The 19940-nt window shown below is 36.6% G+C and overlaps 4 protein-coding genes across 6 annotated transcripts; 3 read left to right on the forward strand and 1 right to left on the reverse strand.

Annotated features, from left to right (window-relative positions):
• The first annotated feature begins 649 nt into the window (after positions 1-649).
• LOC105164756 (L-gulonolactone oxidase 3) lies at positions 650-4060 on the forward strand. Its single transcript, XM_011083507.3, has 3 exons — positions 650-1457; positions 2719-2974; positions 3062-4060. Exons 1-3 carry the CDS (start codon positions 777-779, stop codon positions 3877-3879), a joined length of 1755 nt encoding a protein of 584 aa, XP_011081809.1. The 5' UTR covers positions 650-776; the 3' UTR covers positions 3880-4060.
• Positions 4061-5537: 1477 nt separating this feature from the next.
• LOC105164755 (putative beta-1,4-xylosyltransferase IRX9H) lies at positions 5538-8979 on the forward strand. Its single transcript, XM_088881879.1, has 3 exons — positions 5538-7448; positions 8148-8397; positions 8685-8979. Exons 1-3 carry the CDS (start codon positions 6529-6531, stop codon positions 8805-8807), a joined length of 1293 nt encoding a protein of 430 aa, XP_088738005.1. The 5' UTR covers positions 5538-6528; the 3' UTR covers positions 8808-8979.
• A 1138-nt stretch (positions 8980-10117) lies between these two features.
• Positions 10118-15991, forward strand: VTE1 (tocopherol cyclase, chloroplast / vitamin E deficient 1 (VTE1) / sucrose export defective 1 (SXD1)). 3 transcript variants are annotated; one of them, XM_020694152.2, is made up of 11 exons: positions 10124-10348; positions 10463-10661; positions 11515-11759; positions 11998-12077; positions 12478-12554; positions 13030-13199; positions 13795-13892; positions 14172-14279; positions 14772-14888; positions 15109-15258; positions 15652-15991. In XM_020694152.2, the coding sequence occupies exons 1-11, from the start codon at positions 10276-10278 to the stop codon at positions 15826-15828; spliced, it is 1494 nt and encodes a 497-aa protein (XP_020549811.1). In that variant the 5' UTR covers positions 10124-10275; the 3' UTR covers positions 15829-15991. The 3 variants fall into 3 exon arrangements, with proteins under 3 accessions (XP_020549812.1, XP_020549811.1, NP_001291340.1); XM_020694153.2 differs by lacking the exon at positions 14772-14888 and having other exon boundaries at positions 10118-10348; NM_001304411.1 differs by lacking the exon at positions 10124-10348 and having other exon boundaries at positions 10351-10661; positions 15652-15990.
• LOC105164754 (protein NRT1/ PTR FAMILY 1.2) lies at positions 15804-19571 on the reverse strand. The gene is made up of 4 exons (XM_088881878.1): positions 17956-19571; positions 17585-17802; positions 16946-17499; positions 15804-16837 (listed from the first exon to the last, which is right to left on the reverse strand). The coding sequence occupies exons 1-4, from the start codon at positions 18056-18058 to the stop codon at positions 15982-15984; spliced, it is 1731 nt and encodes a 576-aa protein (XP_088738004.1). The 5' UTR covers positions 18059-19571; the 3' UTR covers positions 15804-15981.
• Positions 19572-19940: the final 369 nt, after the last annotated feature.

The following is a 19940-nucleotide window of genomic DNA, read 5'->3' on the forward strand; positions in this document are numbered from 1 at the left end:
TATATAAAAACTTATATTATTTTATATTTCAATAATATTTTATAAATATGATACATATATTAAATATAATTCAAAATGCTTAGACTGGGCGAGATGTACGGAGAGTGTCTATGAAGTAGGGAATATGACAATTAATTTTTTTAGATATAATTGTAATTTCGTCATAAGTACGTAATACTAAAATTAATAAGATTATATACCGATTTTCAAAGGGGACTTTGTGTGGAGGGTTCGATACAAGGCCGATCAAATGAAGTACTTGATTTTTTTTAGAGATGGACATGATAAATAATTAAATGTAAATTGGTTTCATCAATTGGCATGCATAGCTTGCCAACTGCAGCTACTTAATTTATGCAAGGAAACAGTGCAACATAGCTTAATTATACTTTATGCAAATTAGAAACATTGAGAATAACTTGAAAGTGTTTTAAAGCACCTAAAATTTTCCAATATGTATAATTATTTTTGTTCAAACATAGAGTAATAGTGAAAAAATTTAAAAAACGTACACGTAATACTTTTTAATTTATGTATAGTTATTTTTGTTCAAGCATAAAATAACAATGAAAGTATGTAAAAGTATTTCAAAATACGAAACATGTTTCGACATATGTATAATTATTTTTGTACGAACATAGAATAACGAGGAACATAACTTAAATGTGTTTTAAAGCACGCAACACTTTCCAATATATGTATAGTTAGTTTGGTCTAAGAAATTAGTTTAAAAGGCATCCATTTTGCATGGGAAAGTACCTCATAGATTCTTGATCATGGCCAACAATTATTTCTTGACAATCCTATGCACCACTTTCATCGTAGTTGTGGGGGGTTCAGCCCTCATCCGGGCCATGCCACCACAAAACCCCATCCAATGCAACCAAACTGGCTGCATCCTCTACAACTCCTATGGCGTTTGGGATGACAGGAAAACCTGCCATGTCGCCGCCGCCGTCTACCCCACCACGGAAGAAGAGCTCCGGTTAGCAGTAGCCAATGCTAACAAGAACAAGCTCAAAGTAAAAGTTGTGTCCAAATTTTCACACACTATTCTGAAATTGGCCTGCCCCACGGCCCGGAATGGGAACGCTGTCCTGATAAGCACCGAGAGATACAACTCGAGTATCGTTGTGGATGTGGCTAATTTGGCCGTCACGGTGGATGCTGGTGTGGGGCTTCGGCCCCTGATTGATAGGGTGGAGGAGGAGGGGTTGAGCCTGGTGGCTGCAACGTATTGGGAGGGTGTCAGCATCGGTGGGGCGGTGAGCACGGGGGGTCACGGCAGCTCGTGGTGGGGCAAAGGCGGAGCAATTCATGATCATGTGATTGGTGTTAGATTAATAGTTCCAGGTAATGCATCAGAAGGTTTTGCAAGAGTTTTGGATTTGAAGGGTGATGATCCACTCCTTAATGCTGCAAGAGCGTCATTGGGAGTACTGGGAGTCATCTCTAAGGTAAGAATTACAATCCATTTAAGTACCATTTTAATCAAATGCAAAACTAAAACTATTAAAATTCTTACGTAAATCAAATTTGATTGAATCAAACCGATCACATAACAAGTATATATATACTTACTATTTGATTGGTTATTTTTTCAAAACTATACACCAATCACATGAAAAATGTATTGTGTTCGACATATAATTAGTTTAAGTCCAACTAAATCTTGTTTAAATATGAATTTTTCCTAAAACTAGTTTGTTTTCACTAAATAAGGGATAATTAAACTATTCTCCCTTGAGGCAAGGAAATTTGATCTAATTACACTCGAACCCCCTCAAATTTGAAAAATTACATCTACCTCTCCTAACACCATTATAAGTTGAAAAATCCTAACTTTACCAGGATAAATTACTCTTTACCTTCATTGTAATTTACATAAACCTCCCTTGAAATTTGTTCAAATAGCAGACACGTCCCTTAAGATTTGTCATATCACAATTGCCCCTTAAAAAAATATTTTATAACTAGACTCCTATAGTTTGATATTTATTATAATAAAATAATAATAATTATTAAACACTTAAAGGACTTTTAACTATAGACAAAATTAAACTTTTTAATTCAAATTTAACTTTATAATATTAAACATAGATTTGAATATCAGTTCGAATCATTATTTTTTCTCTTTCTAAATTATTGCTTACCTATATTATGTTTTTATTATCAAATGTAAGAAAATTCAAGTTAATTTTTAAAAGTTGGTTTGATATAAAAACTTACAAAATGCTTCATTGATGGAATTTTACTGACATAACCAATCTCATTAATTAATTTAGTTTTCCAAAAACAAGATAAAAGAATGTCAAATTGAAATATAAATAATATATTCAGTTGGATTTTTAAATTCAAAAATTATTTTGATTGAATTAATTTAGAATACACTTGTTAATTTTTATGAGATACGATTTTAAAATCTTTATCATAAGTCAGAAACATTGAACTTTTAAATCAAGTATGAATCAAAAATTTGAAACATGTTTTACCAGAGTCAAACTTTTTAGAGAAACTTTTATAGGACATTTAGACTAATAATTAATTAGAAATTCATCATTTTACTAAAATAATGATGCTGATAATATTGTAAAATGCTAATGCTGATAATGAATAGGGTAAATTACAATAAGTGTTTTGAAATTTAACTTAATTACTAATATCCGAAGAGAATTCGTTATAGTTTATCCTAAACTTTTGGAGGGTGTATCTACACAGGTGACGTTGTCACTGGAACGAGGGTTCAAGCGGAGCATAACGCTGAATTTCACGAACGACAATGGCATTGAGGATGAATTCATGGAACATGCTAAGAGGTACGAGTTTGGAGACATTCAATGGTACCCATCGAGATATAGAGCTGTGTATAGATACGATGATCGAGTACCTTTGGACACATCTGGAGATGGAGTGTATGATTTCATCGGATTTCGTCCCATTCTTGCTGTAATACCCGAGACAGTCAGAGCATTAGGTATACATGTTACTTCTTTCATTGGTATAGTTAGGTCGAACTTGATTTGGATAAAATTTTTCTTATGATCTTGCATTTTGGTGGCAGAAAAGGCCGCTGAGGCCACCAAAAACCAAAACCCGAAATGCATAATGGCAACCTTGTCCATTGCATATAGAAAGCTAATAGCCAATGGCTTGAAGAACAACTTAGTCTTCACAGGGTATCCAGTGATCGGACATCAAGGGAAAATGCAAACCTCAGGTTCTTGTCTCTACTCACCCCAAACAGACAAAGACAGCGTATGCGCATGGGATCCAAGAATCAAAGGCCTCTTCTTCTACGAATCCTCAGCAATACTCCCAGCGACAACCTTCGCCGATTTCATACGTGACGTGAAGAAACTTCGCAACATAAACCCCGATAACTTCTGTGGAGTCGACATGTACGACGGTTTCCTCATTCGTTTCATCTCTAAATCGGATGCATATTTAGGACAGGCGGAGGACTCAGTCGTGGTTGATTTCAACTATTACCGGGCAGACGAGGCCTCGACTCCCCGACTGAATGAAGATGTATTGGAAGAAGTGGAGCAGATGGCGTTTTTCAAGTATTCGGGTAAGCCTCATTGGGCCAAGAACAGGAAGCTGGATTTTGCTGGTGTGAAGGACAAGTACCCGAATTTTAGCAAGTTTATTGGAGCTAAGAATGTTCTTGATCCGGACAACATGTTTTCTAGTAAATGGTCTGATGAAGTACTGTTGGGGCAGGCGGAGAAAGTGAAAGAAGATGGATGTGCTCTTGAAGGGCAGTGTATTTGTTCGGAAGACCGACACTGCAGCCCTGGAAACGGCTACTATTGCCGAACAGGGCTTGTCTATAAGGAAGCTCGTGTTTGCAGATATTCTGGTTTTAGGTCCGGATAAAGTAATACCGGCCTATTCACCACCCTAAATTGGAACATGATCAATCATACACACTTTGCGAAATGCGACATTAAATATATATATATATTCATTAGAGATGTGGTAATACAATTATATCTATTACCAAATGCCCATAAAAATTAAATGTCTTTTGTTTGGAAATAAAGATATCGTTAACAAATTTTGGGTGTGCGTGTGTCAACCTCATTTGATATTATAAATAAGTAAATTATTCTCTTGTGAAAAAATAAATAGCAATTTACCTATTTAAATAGGAAGATAAATTGTTTCATTTTAAAAAATATTAAAAAAAAATTACTATATATATATATATTTATAAGGGAATAGAAGGACAATGATTGTGATTGGAAGTATGAGAAAGGTGGCAATGGAGACTTAACCATCATTGTTTTCTTGGTCCTTTTTTCTATTATTTAACGTATAATTGGTCTAATGAATGGTCATACTCTGAATTAGGGGGAAAAGAATTTAATGTATAATTGATTCAAATTCAATTAAATTTGATTTGAATTAATTTTTTTAAAAAAAATATCATATACCGATTAATATTTGCATATATTTTTCAGAACAATAATTAACTCTCCTCCGTTCATTCAATTTTATCTTTATGTGGAGTTTTATCAATGGGTTAATTAGTAACCATACAAATATTTATAAAATAACGACGTCCTATATTAGACGTTTTTAGCACGAAATACAATCAGGGTATAAATCAAAACGGCCTTCAAACTACCAAAAATAAAATATAAATACATATATGAATAATAATAATCTACTGATCTTAAAATTTCCGTTAATATCAAATACTTACAACTTTACTATATTTCTCACTGATAGAAAAACGATCAGACACGCTATCAAGAAAATATATTATGTAACAATGTTTAATTGAAAAAAGCTGTTTTTCTTCTTTAAATCTTCACATACTTTTTCTTTTTAATTAATTTCTTCCTTTTATCGTTTCCTTTTCTTTTTCCTGAAAAAAGGAAAGAATCTACGCAACGTTGAAAAAGGAGAAGTACTCATCCCCACTTGTGGCTTCGTCAATGATATAAATATTTGAGTTAATTATACTTAAATTTTCTCTTAAAATTATAAGATAGATTATTTTTTTTATTTTTTTAAAATTATATTTACATCATCTTGAAAAATAATTCATTTATATCTTTTCTCATCCTTTTAAAGTTTGAACAAAAAATATTGACGTTAGTAAAAATAAAAATAATATATAAATTGTTAATTTTGTCCATTATTTAATATTTTTAAATATATTTTACATTTATGAAGAGATAAATATATTATATATATGTGGGGTGAAGTTAACAACATTATATATATTTTTTATAATTACAAAGTTATTATATGAGAATGTTAAAAAGAGAAAAATTAAAAATTTATATAATTTTTTTGTTAAAATTAGTATTTTTCGTTCAGATTCTAACAAAAAGGAGGTCAGGTGTAAATAATAATTTTTGTAAAGGGTGTGGGTCTAATTTTAAATTTTTTGAGAAAAAATGTAATTTATATTTTTATAGAAGTTTAATATAATTAAATCTAAATAATTTATTGGCAAATGTGGGTCCTCCGTTCTTGGAGATATATATAAGTCGATCCCCACTTCCCATGTGATTTGATGTGTGTGCTGCTGATCTCCAGAAAACACAGACATCACACACTTTTTCTCTTTCCATTTACTCCTCTGCAGTCTACAGTTATTATTGTTTTTCTCGATAGCTTCATTACTCTTCAATACGCCTCGCTTGCTGTGTTTTCAAGATTCAAAACGCTACACAATTTGAGCACACTCCCATTAGTTAGTCCTTTTCACCTGCAGATTTCTCGAAATACGAAAATATATCTCAACCCGACATTCTCTTTGGTCTGTAATTAGGCTGCTGCGGACTTGTTTTCTTGTTTCTACTATGTGCTTTGAGATTGGTTCGAAAGATTGAAGGCCCATCTCTTTTGGGAAGAAAAGAAGGTGATTAGTTCATTTGAGGGCCTGTTTTCCGATATCCGAGCTTCAAATCTGGTTGTTTTTTAGGATGTAAGTCGAAATTTTGTTGGTATTCTTGCTGGGAGTTCTTGATATTTGTTTCATAGTTTTGAGAAAGTTGACACTGTCTTGGTGAAACATGAGTGTGTTCATTGTGTAAGAAGATCTTGCGAATCTCTTCTTGTAGTCTTGCATCTATGCTAGAATGGTCAGGAAAAAGTTTGCATATTGATTTGGATTTTTGAATGACCTTTCTCAGGATGTGTCTCAGGAGAACAGTAAGAAACTTTTACTGAGTGGTTTCTCCAATTTACTGTATCCTTGGTGCTTTGAAGCGTGATGCTAATGTCCATACAGGGGGTATGTTATACCATTGAGCATATGAATCATGTGTTTCTATTAACGTAGCATAAAAGGGCAAATATCAAAAGCTACTATGACACAGCAGCAATCAATAACAGAAATATATTTTTACTTGAGGTAGTTCTATAGGGACAGCTGCCAAACTGCATTTCTTATATCTTGGTAAGATGATTAATAGTGGAAACGGTTGTCGTCATATGTGAATCTCGGTACATCATTGCTGTATCATGGTATAATTCTTGGGCAAAATTGGATAGTTGAGAGTTGTGATGGCATCAATTAGGAGAACATTGTCTCCTGTTCCTCGACCTGGATCTTTAATGAATGGGGAAGCATATCAAGTCGCATCCCCTTTGTCCAAGTCGTCTTCAAACAGTCAGAACTACCCACCACATGGAACACTGTCCTCTTCATTGGGTTGCTTGGGCTATGCATTGTACAAAGCCCAGAATTTTTTTCTTGGTTTTTTCTCACAGCGATCATCCCGGCCCTTTGACAGATCCAAGTTAAAGGGACAACCTTGGCGGAGAGCAATTTTACATTTCTTAATGTTTTTTTTTCTTGGTGTTTTTGTCGGACTTACCCCATTTGTTCCACTGAATTTGTCCGCAAATGTTGTGCCTGAACATCAAGCTTTCGACTTTGAGGAGCTTCAGCCAGTTGTGAACAATGACAAGCTTTACAGTGGGAAGAAAAATGAGATGTCAGTAGTTGGCAGATTCTCTTTGAATGAAAATTCTACAGCAGAGCCACAGAAGGTTAATGTTGAACTAAAAGATGGAACACTTGACCATGCTATTTTAGATAATTCATTGGATCTGTCTTCTGATCTGGTGTTCCATAAACTTCTGATCGTTGTGACCCCAACGCTTGCTAGGCCACTTCAAGCCTACTATCTGAATCGTTTGGCACACACATTAAAACTTGTCCCACATCCTCTTCTGTGGATAGTTGTGGAGATGAATGCTCAGTCTGCGGAAACAGCTGAATTATTGAGGAAGACTGGAATCATGTACAGACATCTGGTTTGCAGTATTAAGAATTCTACTGGGATAACATATAGAAATGTGCACCTAAGCAATGTGGCTCTTTCGCACATTGAGACACATCGCCTTGATGGAATTGTTTACTTTGCAGACGACGATAGGATATACTCTGCTCATCTCTTTGACCAAATGAGAAACATCAGGTATTTTCTTGAGTATTGAATAACTTCATCTTGTATATTGAATTATGCAGTCACCTTGAGTATTATCTGCTTGTTCTTTTAAGTTGTCTATCATCAGCAGATGCTAATTATGGTTTTTATAATTCATTCAGTCATTTAGAGATGGTAACGTTATATCTGTAGTCAATGTTAGCAATAGAACTCATTCTTTATTGCACATGTTTATCTCCATCAAACAGGAATCAGTCTCACATAAACTCATATGTCTATAGAACATCTTTAGATATGCCTAGCTAGTCATCCAGTCACCTATAAACTCACCAGATATAAGATGCAGTAGCTACTGGATAGGCACCGGTGGAAGCCAACAGAATGCAATCCAATGGCATGCTGTATTGATATATTATTCTTCTTAAGGCGATTCTGATTAATCTTCCTGTTTCTGCAGAGTCTAACCTGTAAATGCCTAGAAACCCTTGCAAATAATCATATCTTCTGTTGTATTTGTTTTCTTCAGGCACTTGGACAGGAGATTTCAGTCTTAAACTGATTTCCCTTGTCCCTTATACATGTCTGCTTAAAGGATTATTGAGATACAAGTAAGAGAATGATGGTTCCACCTCACCAAAAGTCTGGTTTTTCTTTGCAATGTGTAAAATTCTGAGTCACATTTTCTGTTTATGTGGTGAGTTCTCTTAAAAGACATTTCTGCAAATGCAGTCGGTTCGGGACATGGACAGTGGCCAAATTGGTGGAAAGCAAGGGCGAAATTTCCTTGGAGGGTCCAATATGTAACAGATCTCAAGTGATAGGGTGGCATGTAGATGACATGGCAAAAAGGTTTCGAAGATTCCACGCTGAGATGTCAGGTTTTGCTTTCAACAGCACTATCATTTGGGATCCAAAGAGATGGCATCGACCTACAATTGAACCCATTCGGCAGCTTGAGACAGTGAAAGAAGACATGCAAGTGAGTTCCCCACAACCTTAATTGTTCTCGTAGTAGTCAAACTACTCCGTGTAAACGAGGTTGATCTGCCATTTGTACTTGAACCTTTTGCCAAACTATATAATGTGACTGCTGGAAACATGTACTTTCACCTATATCATTTGTGGCACAAGATAAACAATTGTTACAATTGACAACTAATGGTAACTTCCTGAAACCTGTGCTCATTTCAATCAATCATGTGGGCTCATGGATCTAGAAGCAAAAAGAAATTGCATTTGATTACTGATGTATCTGTTCCTTTGCAGGCGAGCACATTCATTGAGCAAGTTGTGGAGGATGAAAGTCAAATGGAATGCTTTTCAATGAACACTTCAGGAATTATGGTTTGGCATCATATTATGGATTCACATCCTTATCCTCATAACTGATTTGCAAGTAATAGTTTGGCCACTATCGTTCCACTTGAGTGAAAATTTGACATTTGAGTAAGGTAAGATGAGTCATTTCCTAGAAATTTTTGTGCAAGAAATCCTCGTCCAAATTACAGAAACTGGAAATTGTCAGATTGATCTTCTGTATATTATTTCCCCTGTTTCTCAAGGTTGAGTATAAGTTATGTACAGCTGCTGATTTTAAATGTTTCGACGGTTGCCGGTTATCTGTCCAATGGCAACTCTGTTGCCATCTAGTTAGGGCAGTCGACAAATTCATGCCTTCACTTGCTTGAAGATTTGCAAATGTTCCCATGAGCCCATTATGGTTATTTTCGTTCATCGACTTTCCAACTACATAGCATGTTGGGATTTTCTGATATTCGAGTCGGTAGTTCTACACATCTGTGATCTACCTTTGTTACGGCTAACCAAATGCTCTGCGAACGCAAGGGTGCCACTACCTCTGTACATTTCTTCTATTCAAGAAGTTCCGGTATGGACAGAATGAGTGGAACTCACTTCATTCTTTCCTTCTTGTTCCCAAATAAAAAGTAAGTTCCCTCCTCTCTTTGGACAAAAACACATTGTTTATTTTCTTTCTCTTCTGCCCCCTGCGCAAAACCATCGTTCGATGATACCAAATCATGATCTCATCCTCCTCTCACTTCTTCATGCTTCATTCATATCTTGTGTTCTTCTTCTTGTTACTTTCGTCATCTTGATATGCCTTCTTCTTGCATTCTGCATCATGCTACTCTTGATTGCCATTGTCGACATGTATGATGCCTTAGTGTTCATTTCTTGGTATCTTGCCGATGTAAAATCAAACATTGAGTTGGCATTTGTGATCACTCTCTTAAGCTTCATGCGGTTATTTGTTCATATGTCATTAGCTTCAAAGCCCATTTTGGAAGGCATCTGAAGAAGGTGAGAGTGAAAATGCAACAGCTCAGGGGCCAAACTGAATTACAGTGAAATGGAACATCATCTTCTTGATCTTGCCTATTATTTGTGAAAGATAGGTCTAGTTATGTGAAATAATTGAAAAACTATTTTTATTATTACTCCGAAATAATGTTGTATTTATGTAAAATTATGCAATATTTATTAGTGAATTTAAAATATTTGCTCCTGACATTCACCTAATTTGCATACTTCTCCGACCCGTATCAAATTGAAAAATGATCCCACCCTTAATTAAGCACAACTTATTGTTCCAAAAATAAAAAGAAAAAAGAAACCAATCCCCTCAGATTCAAGAAAATTTAACAATAAAAAGCCCATGATATAATAAGATAGTGTGGATAATACTTCATAAGACCTAATTTAGATGACAAAACGAAGATTCATAATTAAAGGTTATGAGTTTGAGTGGTGTTAATGCGTGAAGTTTCAAAATTCTCATCGTTTATGGCAAATATTAATGTTGAATCATGATTTCTACTACGCCACGTAAAGCCACATGTTACCAAGTGTCGCTGCCGTTCCGCCTCTTTGTTTCTCCGCCTCATACACAGATTCATACACCTTCACAGGTAAGAGTTAAACATTCCAGTGTCTTTCTCCTCTCCTCGTACTCTTCGCAATGGAGAGTCTTGCTGCGATGGCCAACTGTCCATGTTTTAATTCGTTGATGATTCCTCATAAAGCTGCCGCAAGACTTCAATTTTCAGCACCGGAGCTGCGTTTCGGGAAAAAATTCCGCCACCCGTTTGCAGTAAAATCCGTGTTCGGAGCCGACTCGATTAGTTCCTCTCTAGTTGATGAGCCTAGAAAGGAGATTGTTCATGTGGAACCTGTCTATGAGCCGACGCCTCCTAATCGCCCAATCCGAACTCCTCACAGCGGGTAATTTTTGATCTTTTTTTTCTTCTGTTACTTTGTTATGCGGCGCTACTTCGAAGTTCGTAGCTTTTTGTTTGTGAAAGTGAAAAAAATTGCAGGTGATAGAAAGGCTGTTGATTTATTGTTATGAATTGCACGATTCTGAATATTGCTGCTCTGTATGTGCTGGAAAACACTTGTGATTTTTGTTCAGTACTAGTTACGTTCGGGCTTTCGTAAATTGTTTGCTTTATTGATTTGATATTATTGACATTTTGATTTGGGTTGTCAATCTGGTGTCTGCTTGACTTCAAATTTCAAGCTTCGGGAGTTGTTGTAGAGACGAAGTGTATAGATTTGCATGAGCACATATTTTGCAAGCTCAAATTCAGTTCAAGCTGAGATCCAGTAGGTTTAGAATTTTATTCAGTTTACATCTCGTGATGAAAAGGTAAGACTGAAGATTGACTTCTGTGGCAAAAGCTACACGTTACAGCTTGTATCTTGGATACCCCTATTGAGATAGAGAATGCATCTGATCATTAGTATTTACTTAGTTTCGATGTGGGTATAGACATATTTCATAGGACAAATATGCATATTTAAGCAATTGGTTGAAGGTGTGATTAGGGACAGCTTCATTACAAAGTTGTTACTACATATTGAATTACATGTTTTACCTTAATCGAGTCTGTGTCCAAGTTCATGTCAGTAGATAGTAGATACATATTTTAGCATATATATGATCAATATAACATCCAGGAGTAAATAATCATCAACTTAGTGGAGGGGGAAAATAAAATTAATTTTTCTGTGTGCTGCTTGATGCATGTTGTCCTCAATTTTCTTTTCCTCTTTATCATATTTCTTTTCTCAGGTACCATTTTGATGGGACTTCTCGGAAATTTTTTGAGGGCTGGTACTTCAAGGTGTCAATACCAGAATGTAGACAGAGTTTCTGCTTCATGTATTCTGTTGAGAACCCAGCATTTCGCAAAAAATTAAGCACACTGGAGGAGGTACAGTATGGACCTCGATTTACTGGTGTTGGAGCTCAAATTCTAGGGGCTGATGACAAGTATATTTGTCAGTACACTGAAGAATCTCAGAACTTTTGGGGAAGTATGTCTCTTTGTAATAAATATATAAATTGCTACTGTCTATCAACCAATGTTTCTGTTCAGCGAAAGCTCATCTGCTCAATGTTGCCCATCAAGAGTGTTTATTTTTTAAATTTTAGAGGGAAATCAAATATCTATGAGCCATGGGAAAGAGGGAACCTAGTAGATGTTTGATGGGCATTCAGTCATTATTAATATTCTTTTTAATGTGGTCGTGTAATTGATATTCTGTTTGGTAGACAGGGATGAGCTGACGCTAGGTAATACTTTTGTGGCACAAGAGAAGATGCAGCCTCCAAAGAAAGAGATACCTCCACAGGTCAGCATGAGTCCTCTTCGTTCTCTTCCTCTATATAGGTGTTAGGTCTAACTTGTGTCTGGTTAGTATTGCTTACAACATGTTTTTGAGTTTTTCCACATCATATTTTCTTATTGACACAGTCCGAAACCATTTAAGAACTGTGAACAAAATGCTTATTCATGCTTTACTTGAACAATTTAACTATTTCCTCCTCATTTTCTGCCTAATTTCTCACCCTCCCCAAATCGCCTAGTCTGAGGCACTTGTATTGAAAATCACTAAAATTGCTGTTGTTTTACAATAATTTCATCTTAACAAGCAGACTTTTACTAGTTTAATCGAGTTAAGGCCTTTCCATATCATAAGGTGGCTTCAAACATAGTAGTTTTGAAGGTAACTGAATCAAGTTGATTGTCAGGAGTTCAACCGAAGAGTTGTGGAGGGCTTCCAAGTAACCCCACTTTGGCACCAAGGCTTTATTCGTGACGATGGAAGGTAAACCTTCTTGACAATATTTAATATCATGGCACATTGCATCTAACTGGCATTTTTAGATTTTTCCAATTCTTCCAGTTCCATATCAAAGTACCCATTTTAGCTCCGAGTACCTATGGCTGGAACTATTTGGAGTTTTTGCCAATTTAATCAGGTTGGCTATGGGAAGATGAAACCAAATAAGGTGAAGGATGCTTCCAGCCTGTTCTCATTCATTGGTCTTTGCACTCATTTTGAAGCATTTTAACCTGGATTTCTCTACGCTTTTCATTATTGAACAACTAATTTCTTAAACAGAGCACTTCTGAGATTGTAGTTCTGATAAGCGCCCTTCTTCGAATTACAAGCGAAATCCACATAACTTCTAACTGTTGAACTTTTCTATACATGCTACAATAGCAACTTTTTATCTATATGTTTGGAACTTCTTTAACCATTTATATGTTGCTTGTTTTGACATGATTTAGCTTGACAGGACGAATTACACCGAGATTGTGAAGACTGCACGCTGGGCATACAGCACCCGTCCTGTTTATGGATGGGGAAATGTTGGGTCCAAGCAAAAGTCGACGGCAGGATGGCTTGCTGCATTTCCCGTCTTTGAACCTCACTGGCAGATATGCATGGCAGGCGGACTTTCAACAGGTCTTTGCTTGTATTTCCTAAAATTTTCTTTTGCACCTGTTGACCTTAAGTTCTCCAATATTAAGACTGGTGATAGCAAAAGACTAAACACATATATAATATGTGTTCTTCTAGTTGTAGCCCTTGGTAGCAAATCATACTGTACACTTCGAGTGATGTAGCCTTCCATTGTAGAAAGCAACTCTATGAAGTTGATGCATGAGCAAGAAAGATACTTTGCATCTCCGTGCCATCTGATAAAGCTTGTGTCTTATCTGAGTATGTTACTAGTTAAGGCCATGTTCTTGATAAACTTCTCTTTCAGTGGCTTCACATAGTTTGCTGATTGAAGAAGTATTTATTTGCCATCTTAGAACCTCCATGGTTGTTGATGTCCTATAATCTGGACAGCATTTGGGTTTGATCTTAGGAAAGTAATAAATTTTTCTTTATTGGTTTTACATATCATGGCTCCAATTGGAGCTAAACACACAATACATGGCACATTCTAGGCTTCACTTTTATCCCTTTTCCTTTGCTGCATAACATATGAGGAAAGAAATTATTACTTTCTTTCATTATTGTGAGCTAATCTTTCTTTGTTTTCTTACTGTAGGTTGGATTGAATGGGATGATAAGCTATACGAGTTTAAAAATGCTCCGTCATATTCTGAAAAGAATTGGGGTGCGGGCTTCCCCAGGAAGTGGTTCTGGGTACATGGTTATCAATTACTGATTATGTTTCTTATTTCTTCGTCAGAGCAGATTCTCTAGTTGACTAAATAACAGAAGATGCAGATTGTTCATGTGAATTGGCCCTTACGTAACTTTCTATTTATTGACATTAGCCTAATTGTTGGTGATGATTTCTAATGATTTCGAGGATAAAATAAAATCTCACATAAGATGAGTTAAATCTTTTACTAGACTATTTATTGATTCATCCTTTTGCATCATATTTCATCCATGCTTAGTGTCTGTTCTTCTTTTTAGGTGCAATGTAATGTCTTTGAAGGAGCGGATGGAGAAGTTGCTTTGACTGCTGCTGGTGGATTGAGGCAGGTGCCTGGGTTGAGTGAGACTTTTGAGAATGCTGCCCTGGTACTTGTCTATAATGTGGATCCTGCTTTTGTTTTGGTCTTGTGTATGATAATTGGAATAAATTATACAAGATATGGTCAAGGAAAAATGCTGTAGAGCAAGAAATGGTCAGAAGATACCTGTTTCAGTGAACTGAGTTCTAAAAACTGTTATCACGTAGTTGTATGTGTATGTTTGGCATCCTGCACCCGCTTTGGCAATTTTTAGCTGGTTCGTTATATATGTTTACACACAGACACACATATATGTATATGTATATACATATTCGTATATATGAAGTAGTACAGGGTTCAAGATATATTTCAATTTTTTTGTATTTGATTGTTCATTTTTAGTTTCTTGGAGGGAACTTTCTCAGTCATGATGGAAGCTGGGGAAGTGTTAATTCAGAAGATGTGTTATAATGCATGTTGTTGTCTTCATCAGTGATTCTGCTGGTTTATGCATTCGTTCCCTATAGAAGAATATCCATTTATCATATTGTCCATGCAGTTTGGAGTTCATTATGATGGGGCTTTTTATGAATTTGTACCATGGAATGGAGTGGTTAACTGGGAAATTGCTCCATGGGGTCATTGGTCCATTTCTGCAGAGAATGAAATGTACACGGTAATTACATTCATCATTCAGGATATATTTTTATCCTCTTGTATGACACTTGTGCATAGTTCCTTTATGAATTTACATTAAGTTAATTTTTTTTCTACGGTCTAGCCTGAAAACTGCAAGAAATAATCTAAACATGATTTTCTGCCTTTTCCTGGGTGCATTCAAGTTGAACTTGCACAAAGATTATGTTGGATTGTTTCTCAGAAGTTGATCTGAGCAGGTGGAATTAGAAGCGACAACAAAAGATCCTGGCACAACACTTCGTGCTCCCACCACTGAGGCAGGGCTTGCTCCAGTTTGCAAGGACACGTGTTTTGCTGACTTAAGACTGCGATTGTGGGAACGGCGCTACGATGGAAGTGAAGGAAAGGTACAGTATACTTTTTTGATAGTGACTAAAACCTATACAAAATGTTTCATGTAAATTACTTGACCCCAAAATGAACTTTCTGCTTATGTCATTATGTTGACTAAAACTATCGTTTATGTATTAAGCCTTTTTCTGATATTGTGACTCTAAAAATTGTGGAGGGGTGTGATGTGGATTAGATGAGATAACATGTCTGGAGGAATGGCCTTTGAGATCCCCCCTATGTGGCAACTTCGGTGCTTCTTTTGTCTTTTCGAAAAGAATGTGAAGTAATTTAGGAATTCAACATCTACGCCGTGGCTATTTAAATTTTACAAGATACAGCTACTAAAATGTTGAAGTCAAATCTATTTGCCCCGTTGCTTTCTTATTTCCATTTTCTTTGCTTGTCAGGTTATTTTGGATGTTACGAGTAACATGGCAGCTGTAGAGGTTGGAGGAGGACCATGGTTCACCACATGGAAAGGCAAGACTCAAACACCAGAGATTATTAAACGTGTAGTGGGGCTTCCAGTTGATGTAGAAGGGATGTTTGGTTTGGCGCCTTTCCTCAGACCTCCCGGCTTGTAAATAGTGCATTGATTGCAGTGGTTAATCATGTTTCTATGAAATACATAGGAATAGGAAGAACTAGCAACCCCACTTCATCATCCTGAAGCAGGTTCAATGATATTTCTGAGACTGCATCCATGTTATCTTAGTAGTAAACAAGAGTTTTACAGTTCACAACTCATCCTCGTGTTCCTTCAGTCTTCTTTCTGCTTTTAAAGGACCATAAGCCCTACGACAAACAAGATAATAAACCGTATTAGCCATACTCAATCCAGCAAGAACCAAGTAATAGCAATCATAGCGACCCTTGTTAATATCGCTTGTGATCCAGCTCTGTCGCCCCCTTGCTTTTGATATACTGTCAACCATGTTCATAACAAAGCTGGCTAACAAGCTCCCAACAGCAAACCCAAGTCCACTTAAATTGGAAGCTATGCTGGACATACTTCTTGGGAGTTCAGAATAATAGAACTCGTTTTGAGTTATCTCGTTAAAACCATCTGACAACCCGCTGAGGCAATATTGTGGAACCAACCACAGAACTGATATTAAGTGATGCTCCGAGCTGTTTCCATCCTTTATTGCTCGACCCCTACGCATGCTCTCTACAGCTGCTGTCACCATCATGGCTATGCAGGAGAGAAATATACCAATTCCCATTCTTCTTGTAGTGCTTATATTAACAGGTCTTCCCGTGACTCGAGATGCCAAAGGAAGAAATACGCTATCTTTGAGACCAACCCATAGTATAGTAGAGATAATGGTGATTGTTTGAAGAGAGGCTGCTGGAATCATAAACCCTGAAGTAATACGCCTATTTGTTTCAGTTGCTTGGAGTACTGGAAAAGAGTTCTGGGAGAGATCTACAAACATTATCATTCCTGAGGACCATATGGGAATTACCCTGAGTAATGCTTTGAGCTCTTCTACTTGAACTATGGTGCAAAGGCTCCACGGATCTCTGGCTCTTCCATCGGGAGTCAGGTCTTTCTGTGGATCTCTGACGATGCAAGCCTTATTCAGAAACCTGAAGACAACCAGCATTGATGCAGATGTCATGGCGCATATGTTGATGACTGGCATGTTTGAATCAAGTCTATGAGTTTGTGGATTTTAAAACAGGTATATATCTCACCTTAGTTTGCTACTGGGAAAACCAGGAGCTAGGCCATTCTTGTGGTAGTAGGTTATGTTTGTGGTGGCATCCGATGGTAATTTGAATTGTCGGTTCCTGTAAGAAGCCACGAGCACTTGAAAAAGGCCAGTGACTAAGCTTGTATTTGTCTGCACTTGGACATAGAACGGAGACCCCAAGAAGAATGAAACAGTGCCAAACATCGTAAGCACAGAAGGGAAAGCAAAACCAACTTTCCATCCCATGTTGTCTTGGACATAAACGACACAAGTGTTGCCCATTAAGATAGCGATCAAGTACAAGGTGTAGTACCAACTGAAGTAGCTCTCGCCCACACCAGAATTCTCCTTGCCCTCTTCATTTTCCAATTGGTCTGCTCCAAAAGCCATGGAAGAAGCCCTGATCCCCCCTGCTCCAACGGCAATGAGCCCAAGAGATGAACACAGGACCATGGACTGCAAAAACGTCGGGGGGCTGCAGCTGTCGCTTGATTGATCACATGGAGGTGGCCGTGCTTGTGCAATCAATGCAGTTGACCATAAAAGAACCATCCCCTTCATTAGTAAATTTGATAATCAGCACAAATTGTTTGAGATAAAGATTCGCTTTTCAATCTATCAGCACATGACTAATATTTACCATCACGTATACAATAGATCCGAGTCCGATGATATAGAACTTGCCCAAGTAAGAATCCGCAATGGCAGCACAAAGAACGGGCATGAAATTGTTGGCTGCTGTCCACAAAAACAATATGTTGGAAGCTGTAGTCATTTCCATGTGATATTCATTCACCAGATACAATATCATGTTCGTCATCACCCCAAATGTTGCCATCTTCTCCAACACATCATTCACTGTCGGAAAACACCACGGCAAACAAAGTCAACATCCCATTAGTCGTGAGAATCGGCAACCAGTAAATTAGAAGCAGCCCACGAATTCACGTAAATGTAAAGATTCATGAAATACGATGAGAATATATAAAGAAATCAGTGAAGTGTACTTGCCTAAGATGAACGGCAAAGTCTTGAAGCCACCTCTTTTCCTGGTTTTCTCCAAGAGAGGCTTTACTGCCATTAATGTTTTCTTCTCTTCGCAACAACTCTCCATTTCACTTCGCAAGCGCACACACACTCACTTAAAGAGAAGACACTATTAGCAGAAATCACGTCGAGAGGAAAGTTTTAAAGGTCAAATGTCAAAGCTGTGAAACATTTCGAAATGTGTATAAAATTTGGAGTGCACATATGCACATGACTTTAAATATTGATTCAGAATCAAGATCCAGATTCGTGATATATACATAATTTAATATAGCTTCCGTGAGACTTGGCAAAGTTTGTTTATTTGTATAATTTTCTCGTTTTTGGGCCATCGTGTACAAGCCAACTTCATTTAATGCTATTAGAAATCACCAAGTAATAGATGATACAGATTTTACAGTACTTGTTACGAGGTTGTCTTTATATTAAATTTACGGTCATATCAAATCAATATATTTTCAATGAGTATACATATAAATAACATATTCTCACATTAATTACTTATTTAGTAGGATATTTTATTTGTTTAATTATGTAAATGTATTCTGAATTATTCTACCAAAGAGCGAAGAAAGTGAAAGAACATGGCTGGCTGTTCATTCAATTGTCTCCTCAGTACTCTCTACCTTCTCGCGCCATAGTCATCTCCAATTGCCAAATCTTGTGCCTTTGATGCTGCCATCCGCTTGAAGGTAGCCTGAAAAACTGCCGTTGAGTCTCATTGCTGAGGTTGGAGAGAGTTGTGTTCTGAGAGGGTGAGACTGTCCCTCTTCTTTGCTGCCTGTGGTTTAGGTTTTCTTGAGTGTCACTTATCATTTTTGGCTTTCTGTGTAACTTCTCGCGGCATCTTGGTGCAGAAGGTATTTTGTGTTCTATGTTTTAATGTGGAGATGTGAAATGAAAAGCATGTCGCTTGTTTGATATGTGGTTTGTAGGTCTATCAATGTGCATGGCATGCAAAAATTGGGATAAAGATGGGCCTCTTAAACTTGTGGAAGAAATGGTGCAATTTCTTAATCTAATATGGGATTTGTGTTAATCCTCCAGCCTCTAACATTCGTCTCACTAATAATGTCGTCTAATTTGGGTGTACGTAAGATGGAGGGAGGGTAGGTAGGTGTTTAGTCAACTTCAACTTGTAATTCATTTAAATTATTCGACCCTCATTATCCATGTGCCAATATTCTAATATCTCAACTAGAAATCACGTTGTAATAGAATAATACAAATTTTACAGTACTTATAATGAATTATTACATCTGCAGGTCATACTTGATACAACAGTTATCTCTTCTTAAATTCAAGTGAAAACCTGGTTGCCACTTGCCACCTCACCAAAATAGACTTGAATTTATAAGGGTTTAGGGCTTAGAGATTCATTAGGATTTACAAGGGTTGGTTGGCTGCATCTAGAATTTCTTGATGGGATATTTGAATTTCTTGTGCATGATTTTTTTCTTTTTGATTTATTTCTTGTGCACGAGTGCTAACTTTATGCGCACTATACTTGGAACTTGAAGCTAATCAGAATTATTTTTAATTTCGGGCCACGAGAGAAGTACTGTTGTCCGCATTCTGATAATAGATTATTCACATGAAATTCAAATTTTAAATTAACTCTAATTGAGTTGAAATTGCAACTCTTATTAGAAGCATGCGATAAAAGAATTAAAATGCATATAATTCGAATTCATTCAAATAAATCCATGAATTATTTATCAGAACATTTTATTTTTTTGATTTCCAAATAATTTAGTGCAATTACCATCCTCTAATTTGGCACTAATTAGTATGGGTGACGGTGAGTAGGTTGAGTAGCCCCTTTTCAGTTTTTTTCCACTGGGTTCTGGATGTGGGGGTATTAAAGAGCAGATTCCTATGATTAGTGGAACGTGGGACCTTGTAATTAGTGCACCAAAGTTAAACGTACTTGATTAGACTTAAAGCAA

This window comes from Sesamum indicum, linkage group LG6, assembly GCF_026168435.1.
Source record: "Sesamum indicum cultivar Baizhima isolate 11 linkage group LG6, ASM2616843v1, whole genome shotgun sequence".
NCBI lineage: Eukaryota > Viridiplantae > Streptophyta > Magnoliopsida > Lamiales > Pedaliaceae > Sesamum > Sesamum indicum.

Excerpts from the sequence above, each read along its gene's own strand:
- VTE1 (XM_020694152.2), top strand. The coding sequence starts at position 10,276 with ATGTTACCAAGTGTCGCTGCCGTTCCGCCTCTTTGTTTCTCCGCCTCA. Across the intron at positions 10,662-11,514 it reads ATCCGAACTCCTCACAGCGG|GTACCATTTTGATGGGACTT; the intron begins GTAATTTTTGAT and ends TTCTTTTCTCAG. Across the intron at positions 14,280-14,771 it reads CTTTTGAGAATGCTGCCCTG|TTTGGAGTTCATTATGATGG; the intron begins GTACTTGTCTAT and ends TTGTCCATGCAG.
- LOC105164756 (XM_011083507.3), top strand. The coding sequence starts at position 777 with ATGGCCAACAATTATTTCTTGACAATCCTATGCACCACTTTCATCGTA. Across the intron at positions 1,458-2,718 it reads TACTGGGAGTCATCTCTAAG|GTGACGTTGTCACTGGAACG; the intron begins GTAAGAATTACA and ends GTATCTACACAG. Across the intron at positions 2,975-3,061 it reads CGAGACAGTCAGAGCATTAG|AAAAGGCCGCTGAGGCCACC; the intron begins GTATACATGTTA and ends TTTTGGTGGCAG.
- LOC105164755 (XM_088881879.1), top strand. The coding sequence starts at position 6,529 with ATGGCATCAATTAGGAGAACATTGTCTCCTGTTCCTCGACCTGGATCT. Across the intron at positions 7,449-8,147 it reads GACCAAATGAGAAACATCAG|TCGGTTCGGGACATGGACAG; the intron begins GTATTTTCTTGA and ends CTGCAAATGCAG. Across the intron at positions 8,398-8,684 it reads CAGTGAAAGAAGACATGCAA|GCGAGCACATTCATTGAGCA; the intron begins GTGAGTTCCCCA and ends GTTCCTTTGCAG.
- LOC105164754 (XM_088881878.1), bottom strand. The coding sequence starts at position 18,058 with ATGGAGAGTTGTTGCGAAGAGAAGAAAACATTAATGGCAGTAAAGCCT. Across the intron at positions 17,500-17,584 it reads GATCTATTGTATACGTGATG|GGGATGGTTCTTTTATGGTC; the intron begins GTAAATATTAGT and ends TTACTAATGAAG. Across the intron at positions 16,838-16,945 it reads TTTCCCAGTAGCAAACTAAG|GTTTCTGAATAAGGCTTGCA; the intron begins GTGAGATATATA and ends GGTTGTCTTCAG.